Source organism: Gymnoscopelus microlampas (assembly GCF_963454915.1).
Source record: "Gymnoscopelus microlampas genome assembly, chromosome: 5".
Taxonomy (NCBI): Eukaryota; Metazoa; Chordata; class Actinopteri; order Myctophiformes; family Myctophidae; genus Gymnoscopelus; species Gymnoscopelus microlampas.
The window spans coordinates 47,758,509-47,768,245 of NC_139942.1; the positions used below are offsets into that span (position 1 = coordinate 47,758,509).

Consider the following 9,737-nt stretch of genomic DNA (forward strand, 5'->3'; position numbering starts at 1 on the left):
AATGTGTATGGACCACAATGGAAACAAGCCTTTGGCTTTTTAGTGACTATAGATTTGTTTTTGTTTTTTTCATATACTGCTGTGCTTTTAAACTGTCGATATGGTATTCGATCAATCAATCGAAGTGTTTATTTGTCCATTTGTAGCTCTGAGAGTATACAAATGTATGGGCCTACATTTTGTATACTCTCAGATTTAACTTGTCCAAATTCCCATTTGCAAATTCCTATAGAAAGGAGGTACAGATGAAACACTTAAGCCTTTTTGGACCATTTATTTTGGGCTGTTTTTGGCTAGCCGATTTGCACGCTCACGATGCATTGTGAGCTTGCTGCTGTTTTTCCTTTTTCTCCTTTGTACACATATAGTGTTTTGTATTTGTTGTGACATGCATTATTGGGTCAATTTTTTATGCTATATTGATGAATTGAATACATAGCACCACAATGGAAACAAGTCCCCAGGACTTTTTTGTGTTATCCTTTTAGCCTTAATGTCTGACTGTATCACGTGCTGTTTACATTTCTGACTATTAAAGTATTCTTTTGTTTACAGGATTCTAAGGCCTTGCCTCACTGGTTGTGTTTTGTTGACCAGACTGGATTTCCATATGCGATTGTTTTCTGTGACAAAAGCAGCACCAAAGAGACACATTGTTTCTTTTTTTACATGTTTCTTTCACCATTTATTAGTTCACCAAATACAGTGAAAATGGCATCATTAATATACAATGACTCATTCTTAGAATGTCATGACATTTTTGTTGCTTTTTTGCTTCATAAAATGATGTCTCATTATTGAAAATATTAAGGTTTCATGCACAACAAACCATATCCAGTTTCTTTAAAAGAATGGTACAAAATAAACAAAATAAAAAATAAAAACAAAAAAACATAACTGTAATGTCCAAAATCGGTCAAATAACAACGTGTCATTTGAGGATACTCGTAAACAGTGCAATATTTACTCTAAAATCGCCATTTTTCTAACAAATTCATCAACGAAGCTCAAGTCACAGTATACGATTTCTTAATAATAGTTTTAACATTGATGTGTGCAAAAACCCCAAAACACATTCAGTTAGTCTTTAAAAAAACGTCAAACTCTTGATATAGAATGAGACCAGTCAACCAAAATCTCTAGATTCTCCTCTATGTAGCCTAGTCTCGACCTGTATGTCATCTCTGAAATATAAACATTGTTGATGAATTGTAAGACGATAGACTAGCATACGTATCATTTAAATAACAAATATTTAGATATAAAAATACAAATATGAATTTTGTTTTAAAAAGAAGCGTGCCAGGGTAAAAGTGGTGGCACCTAGTGTTGGCACCGGAGCGAAAGTTCATGCAAATAGATGGGAGGGAAAAGGTCAACTTTAAATTTATAGAGGACAAAACACGAATAATCGCAAAATAAAAACAACAACCAAATAATAGCAAACCACTTTTTTTTGCCATCGATTTCGTGACTCTTATTTCAAACATTGACTATAATTTCCACATCTATGCTGGCCTCTTTCGATCATTTGAATATTGAAAAGGTGAAAAAAGATATGTGCAGGTGTAGATTAGCTCACTGGTTCTCAAAGTGGGGTCCGGGGACCCCCCCATGGGTCCTTGGTGGGATCCAGGGGGTTCCCGGCAAAATGAGGAACAGATGAAACACTTAAGCCCTGTTTTACCTTTTTTTTTTTGGCTGTTCGAAAATAGCCGATTTGCAAGCTCACGATGCATCGTCAGCTTGCAAATCTGCTATTTTTGAGAAATGTTGAGAAGTCTTAACAAAATGTTGACAAATCCGCTCTTATGGAGGGGGCGGGGGGGCGGGGGGTTGGGGTCCCTGGAACAAAATCTTTTCAAATGTCAGCGGCCAAATACATATCAATTTGGGGGTCCTTGACATGAACATGTTTGAGAACCACTGCAAGGTGCCAACCTGCACCCAAAACCACAGGTGGGTGGGGATAGTGGGACAAAAGGCAACCAATCGAAAGGTAGCCTGTGATTTAATTGAACCGCTTTAGTCATGTTCTTTTTCCTATAACGGGGCGGGGCCAAAACAAAATGAGCCAATAACAAAGAAGATATTAACATTGCACCATCCTCGGATAATATGTTCTACATACAATGGGTCTCCACTACTGAGAGTTTGGTTGGTCTGTTGTTTTTTAAAAAGCTTTTTTCTTTTTCTTTAGCAGCAACGGGGGGGGGGGGGGGGGGGGGGGAATGCATTCTAAGTTCTCGCAGTGCTGAAATGGACAGCTCCTCATGAATGCCAATGTCGCTGTTTGAATCAACAATGCAAAAAGCGTGTAGGAGGGGGAAAGGTCTCGGAGCTTAGAGAGAGCCTACAGAAGCCTACTGTACAACTACTGAGATAGGGCTTGAAATGGAGCTTCAGCCTCCCCCATGGCGCAAATGTTTTGTTATTGTTGTTGTTGTCGTTGTTTACAGCGCTTTTGGAAGAGAGATGGTCGTGAAGAAGAATGAGTTCAGTTCAATTCAATCCATCAGAAAACCATCAGAAGGTCGAGAAACGGAGGCGTGTCCGCCATCTCAACATCTCGGTGCGCAGCAGGAGCCTAGAGTTTAAAAATCGGGATTCGTTTGGAGAATTGCGGGATTCGTTTGGAGAATTGCCAGCAACCCCATCATTGATAAACCTCCGTCTTTTTCCCCAGAGTCTCACTCTCTCTCTTTTATCTTCCTTTTTTATATTTTGCCTTCCTCATATCTTTTTCTCTCCGTCCTTTCCCTCCATTATTTTCCTTCACTATCCCCGGTCCTTTGTCTTCGCTTGATCGGTGCCATCGTGTGTGTTTTTCTCCTCCTTTAACACAATCCTCTCGAAAACATGCACATTTCACAGCCGACAAGTGCTTCTCTCAAATCGGGTGATCAAAAATAAAATGTCTTGCGAGGCGTCGGTCATGTTTAGACGCCAGGTGACGACTTGTCTGTCATGCCTTTCAGGACCTCGTCTATTCTGTCGTCCTCGATGACCACTGTGGAAAGGAGAAGGGGGGAGGGGGAGGGGGGAGACAGGGGGGGGGGGGGGTTGATGTTTACTGGCACCATTCAAGGAATATAGAGCATGTCAAACAGTCCAAGTGCAACGGCAAGGACGAAGTGGATGCAACATTCTAGAACGGGGGTCCTCAACCAGTGGTCCGGGGACCACCAGTGGTCCTTGAGGGGGTTCCCAGGTGGTCCCCAGCTAAATTATGGCGAGTTGGTAACCAAATGGTAACCCTTATAGATCTTTAACTCTTGAGAGTGTAAAATGAAACCAAATGGACACATAACGGTCCATTCATTTGGTCTCATTTTACGCTCTCAAGAGTTAGATTATTGTTAAACATCTGCATCACTTAATTTACAATAAGTCTGCACAATTAGAGAATGTGGAAGAATTGTTATTTTCATCAACGTTCGCCTGTTGTCTCTCCTATGGTACAGCATGGAATTGTGGACAAAACCGTATCCAACGACAACAAAATATTCAAAATCTTGGGTCTGAGAGTCTAAATCGCATCAAATGGTGGTCCTTGGCTCAAATGCCGAATAAATAATGGACCTTCATATGAAAGAGGGTTGAAAACCACTGTTCTATCCAGGGGAACGCACTGTTCTGTGTGCGTTCTTCTAGAAGGTTGCATCCACTTCGTCCTTGACGGCTTTCTTTCACACAGATGGATTTCATAACAATGCCACTGACTGCGTAAAAACGCTGCCAAACCCAAAGGTGTCTGTCACTGTCAGTCAGAGAGGTTGTTTATATCAGACATTAAATTCATTCTTTATCAATGCCTTTCTCTTTTGACGCTGTACACAAACCCTTTTTCTGAAATAAAAATAACGAAATAAATAAAAAAAATTATGTACTGCAAAGTGCTGGTTTTATGAGTGAGTCATGGGAGGATGCACAAAGATAGGCACTGAAACTAGACCTTTTTTTTGTTGTTGGTAAAATCATCTTTTTTTTTTTTTTTGCGCAACCCCCGTTTTCATTTGTTTACAATGTCATGCGCGTGTTTATTATAGCATCTATTAATCAATGCGTTGAGCTCAATTCATACTTCGCGTCGCGGCCACGGCGTCGCTTGTCAACCAGATGAGAACAGATCTTGTCGGCAAGCGACGTCGCGTCGCTTGCCGACAACATCTGTTCTTCTGGTCGGAAATAAATGGACATAAATGTAGAGGACGCTATTACAAATGCCGTTCCGATTTCAGTCGGGTTTTTTTTTTTTAATTTTATTTAATTTACCTCTCTTTGCTCTGCCGATCTGGCCGAGCTTCGGGGGTCTTTTCGCCTGCGACGACGCGAAGAAGGCGCTGGTGTCCTGCAGTCCGCAGCTAAAGGACATCTGGCTGACCTCGCTGTCCGCCCCGTAGCCCCCGCTCATCTTCCCCTCGCTGTAGGGCAGCACCTCGGACATGGCGTTGGCACGAATAAAGCACTGTGATCAACGATCGATGGAAGAAGAAGAGGGGGAAAAGACAGGAGTAGTTTGGCTATATTTGTTGATGTATAGCCGTATAGATCCTTTGTTGTGGGTAATTGCACTTCTCGGAGTTTTTTTTTGTTTGTTTTTGTTTTCTCCGGTCGGAATCCGTTTGGAATAATCAATCAATCAATCAATCAATCAATCAATCGGCGATCAATCGACGTGTATATTAGAGGTCCGTTATTTCGTAGACCGCTGCAGGTCGGTGCGTCTCTCTGCTGGCTCCTTGTAGAGTGGATGTTATTATTGGGAGCGATAGGGAGAGAGAGAGAGAGATGTGTTCTGCTGTGCTGCTGGCTGATGTCTGCTGAGGGAAGTGGGAGATCCCTGGATCATAAAGGAAACCCAGGCGGAATGGTGGTGAAGTCATCCGCCCGGGCTTTAAAGCGTGTGCGCGCGGTGTGTGTGTGTGTGTGTGTGTGTGTGTGTGTGTGTGTGTGTGTGTGTGTGTGTGTGTGTGTGTGTGTGTGTGTGTGTGTGTGTGTGTGTGTGTGTGTGTGTGTGTGTGTGTGCGTGTGCGTGTGTGTGTGTGTGTCAGGGGGGGACTCGAGTGATCGAGGAGTAAGGGTGACACCAACAGGCGAGAGATGGAACTACAGTGGCGTATAGCTATAGGAAGGAGACTATATGGCACTTAGCAGCAGCACTGCACTACAACAGGGGTCTTAAACAGGGGGTCCGGGACCCCTAGGGGGTCCTCAGAGTTACTACAGGGGGTCCGCAAAATCTTTGTGTTATGATTGTTTTTTTTTTTACCTAAACCACTTGAACCCTAATATCCCTTTTCTGAGGAGAACTTGAGCCAAAAATAGCAGATCTACAAGCTCACAACGCCTGGCAGCGCGAGGCGTTGTGAGCTTGTAGATCGGCTATTTTTGGCAAAGAGTTATAGGTGTAGAGGGAATAAAAGAGCAGCAAAAGTTTATCTCAAACACAATGTTATACAATATAGAGGGGGTCCCTGCTTCATCTCTCTCAGCTAGGGGGTCCTTGGCCTGAAAACATTGAAGACCCCTGCTGTAGCTATTTAACTCTCGGCATCAAATGAACACTGAGGATTTGACTCTGTATAGTTCAAACCTTTTTCATTGCTGGCTAGATTTTATGCTAAAATAAGGTGGGCATGTGCTCTGTTATCTTTCCCACGCACGCGCACACGCGCACACACACGCCACACCATTTCAGATCTGCAATGTTGCGTTTGTGGGGCTGTGGTGGCATGTCCCTTCATCTTTCAACAGGATTCTGTTTCATCCTCTTGCTTTGTGCTTTGGACCAGTCCAGGCATGCCTGACATGAGAAACACCTGTTCCTTTTCACTAGTTTATTTTAAATTATAGGCCTATATATAAATTGTTTTTGTTTTCAATTTCAAGTTTAGTTTTGATAAATTGGTTGTTTTTTTGTTAAAGAAGATTGAACAAGATCAGAAAAATCTTTTTAAAAAATCTCAAAAACATTGAGCTTGTAGCTCTGATAATTTGAAGATTTTTGACAAAGACTAAAACTGAGCACATTTTCTCTATGATTTTATTGTTTTTGTAAATGTTTTGTATAAATACACAAAAAAGGTTTGAGCTGTATCGTTTTTTTTGCTCACTTAACTAAAAAAATATTTTCCAATTAGTTAAGTACATAAGGTTCCCCTAGCCCTAGAATGTCTGGCCGACGCGCTGTGTCGAGCAGGATTTGCGCGGCATCAAACTGCTCTATACTCGGACACGGACGACTTTCTGTACGAGCGAGGGGCCTGGAATGAGTGCAGGACTGAATATATCTAAACTTCCTTTAGGATGCACAAATGTTTGGGGCACACAAGTGGCAGGTGATGTGATTCATTACCCCACACGTTGTGATTCATCGCACCTGTCAATTGTGTGCCCCATTCGTTTGTGCTTCCCTGTGTCAATTTGTGATGACGTTTGTGGTGATCAGAGGAAGTTTTGATAAAAATTCGGTCCTTCACTCAAGTCTGCCCCCTCGACCCGTACAGAAAGTCGTCCGTGTGTGTGCAGCTCGTGGAAACGTGGAGATATTTGTCTAAACACACGTTTTCTGGCAGAACTTTCAAATGGATATGAAACTAGAGGACAATATCTGACTCCAAGTCTTAGGAATGAATTATTGGGTGAGTACAGACGGAGTTTAGAGCAGTTTGGCGCCGCGCAAATCCTGCTCTACACAGCTCGTCGGCCAGACCGATCTATGACTGTCTATTTTGAAATACATGAAATGTATGTAAAATGACAGACATTCTAGGGCTAAAGGTTCCCCCTGGTTTCTATAAGGGCAAGGAGGAGGAGGACAGGGTAAAATACCATGACATTGACTCACAGGCAGAGCTAGCCATGGTTCACATGACGCACGTCTGTCACAAGCGTCATGGCGCAACTTGTTGAGACATTTCCAAAACCAGGATTAGGAACAGGTTGCGCCATGATGGCTGTCATGATATGACAGCGGAGGGAGAGGTTCCAAATGGGGCTGAGAGGTTGATAGAGGTGTATAGAGTTGCATAGAGGTTGATAGAGGTGTATAGAGTTGTTTAGAGGTTGATAGAGGTGTATAGAGTTGCATAGAGGTTGATAGAGGTGTATAGAGTTGCATAGAGGTTGATAGAGGTGTATAGAGTTGTTTAGAGGTTGATAGAGGGTTGCAGAATACGTGAATGAAAGGTCCACAGGAAATAAAACAGGTGTGAGATGATTGCCAGTGTTGCCAGCTGTTGTGAAAGAAATGAGTGACCAGGTCTATGACAACAAGCCCAAAAGATGCGAGCCCATATCGCCCGTTAAACAGAATACATTGTGCTTGTAGATCTGCTATTTTGAAAAAACAAAGTCTTGTATGGGGGGGGGGGGGGGGGGGGGTACCTGGGGTACCTGGCATCCCTGGCATCCCTGGCATAAAATATTTTCAGATGGGGACGGGGGTCGCAGACAAATGCATATTAATTTGGGGGTCCTTGACTTGAAAATGTTTGAGAAACACTGGTTTAAACAACATTAGGAAACAAGCCTAAATAAGCAAAGGAAACCCAAATTCTGCTTGTGGTGAGGCAGACTAGGGAAAAAATACTGAGGCACTCCGTCCTCAGGTGAAAAAAAGATATATTAATTTATTTAGCAGATGAGCAAGGCAACAGCTGACCGACGCGTTTCGACACATGGGTCTTCAACTGGGTCAAGCCTAAATAAGCAACTACACTTTAGAAACAACACAATAAAAAAACGTAACCCACAACTAATCAGTAATTTACAAGCAACTTTACAGAAAAACAAGCCCAGACTCGCTTAAAATAAGCGGACATGGCAACACTGATTGCGCTCCCAGGAAGCCACTTTATAGGCCTAGTTAGAAACCCTGTGCTGTGGCGACGTGGCCAGGTTTTAACGAGGGTCCTCCTCATAGCACTTCAGTTAATTGGGAAGTTGTTGGAGGGGGGGTTGCAGGTTATATCTTGGTTACTAGTTACTTATAGATTGTATTACTTATAGATATTATTACAAAACATATATTATCCACTTCAGCCCTTGCCTATATACATTTTGGCCATTTCAAAATAGCCGATCTACAAGCTCACAACAGGGTGGCAATGCCACACATTGTGAGCTTGTATTTTCAAAATAATTTGAAAAGTTGTGAAATGGGACATTCTGCATAATGAGTACTTTCTACTTTTGGTACTTTAAGTACATTTTGATACCAATGCTTTTATACTTTTACGCAAGTACATTTTGATTGTACAGACTTTTACTTGTAACAGAGTATTTCTACATTGCAGTATTGATGCTTTTACTTAAGTAAAAAAAATACCTATGAGACATCAGCATGTGAATCAACATTATAACTTCAGCACCATGGACAGCGCACGTGCTCTTTATGTGCTTATTTGGCGACTATAAGTTTTCTGCTGTTGCATATTTAGGCAGCATCATTGCATATTGTTGCATATCAGTGGTGTGTAAAGTAACTAAGTACATTTACTAAAGCACTGTACTTAAGTACAATTTTGAGGTATTTTTACTTTACTGGAGTATTTCAGTACTTTTACTTCTACTCCACTATATCAGAGGCAAATATTGTACTTTTACTCCACTGCAATTATTTGAAAACTTTAGTTCCTAGTTACTTACCACTTCAGGCCTATATACATTTCGGCCATTTGAATATAGATCTACAAGCTCCGCAATGCAAGCATTGTGAGCTTGTAGATCTTCTATTTTCAAAATATTTTTAAATACATTTTATACATTTGAAAACGTGTGAAATGGGACATTCGTCATATTGAGTAGGCCTACTTTCTACTTTTGGTACTTTAAGTACATTTTGATTCCAATACTTTTCTACTTTTACTCAAGTACATTTTGAATTCTGGACTTTTACTTCTAACAGAGTATTTCTACATTGCAGTATTGATACTTTTTGACCGTATTCCCAAAGGGCTACTAGGGCACCCTCCTGTTTTCACCTGCACTAAATATCATATAGGCGAAAATACAAGCTCACATGATGTGAGCTTGTAGATCGGCTATTTTCACTGGCACCCCGGCTCGGAATAGGAGATACTCACATTTTTTACATTTAAAAAAAAAAGTTTGATTGATTGATTGATGTACTTTATGTAGTAAGACATGAGAACAACAGTACATGGAAGTACACATTCACAATACAAGGTCTACTAAACCGGAAGCACTAAGCTTGTTTAAGATAAGATCCCCATGCACACAAATCATGATGACATATAAGAGACAGACAGATATACACACTACTATACAGAATGTCATACAATCAGCTTACCGGTTACTGGTATGAAGAATATGTACAAGAGAAGACAAAAAAAGGGGGGGGGGGGGGTAGGTTAAGACTTAGACAGGGGCCATTTTCGAATTGCAGCCTCCTGAAGGTGTATCTTTAGGGCAGTTTTGAAAGTGAGTAGGGTTTTACACTCCTTTACTCCTTTTGGTAGGACATTCCACATTTTTGATGAATAGCATGAGAACGAGTTAATTCCCTTTGATGAGCCAAATCTGGGTTGAACATGATTCGTGGAGCTGCCTCTGGTGTTATGATCGTGGACTTCATTAACGTTTTGGAAGTATCAAGTCCAGAATTCAAAATGTAGCCTACTTGAGTGTACAAAAGTATCGGTATCAAATGTAGCCATATAGGGCAGAAGTACAGTACTTGAGTAAATGTACTTCGTTACTTTACACCACTG

The 9,737-nt window shown here is 41.4% G+C and overlaps 1 protein-coding gene across 1 annotated transcript; it reads right to left on the bottom strand.

The window, feature by feature from the left end:
* Nucleotides 1-746: 746 nt before the first annotated feature.
* camk2n2a (calcium/calmodulin-dependent protein kinase II inhibitor 2a) lies at nt 747-4,915 on the bottom strand. Its single transcript, XM_084057404.1, has 2 exons — nt 4,276-4,915; nt 747-3,010 (listed from the first exon to the last, which is right to left on the bottom strand). The coding sequence occupies exons 1-2, from the start codon at nt 4,445-4,447 to the stop codon at nt 2,940-2,942; spliced, it is 243 nt and encodes an 80-aa protein (XP_083913530.1). The 5' UTR covers nt 4,448-4,915; the 3' UTR covers nt 747-2,939.
* Between the last annotated feature and the right edge of the window lie 4,822 nt (nt 4,916-9,737).

Coding starts and splice junctions, on each gene's coding strand:
- camk2n2a (XM_084057404.1), bottom strand. CDS start 4,447: ATGTCCGAGGTGCTGCCCTACAGCGAGGGGAAGATGAGCGGGGGCTAC. Junction 3,011..4,275: donor GATCGGCAGAGCAAAGAGAG/GTAAATTAAATA, acceptor TCCTTTCCACAG/TGGTCATCGAGGACGACAGA.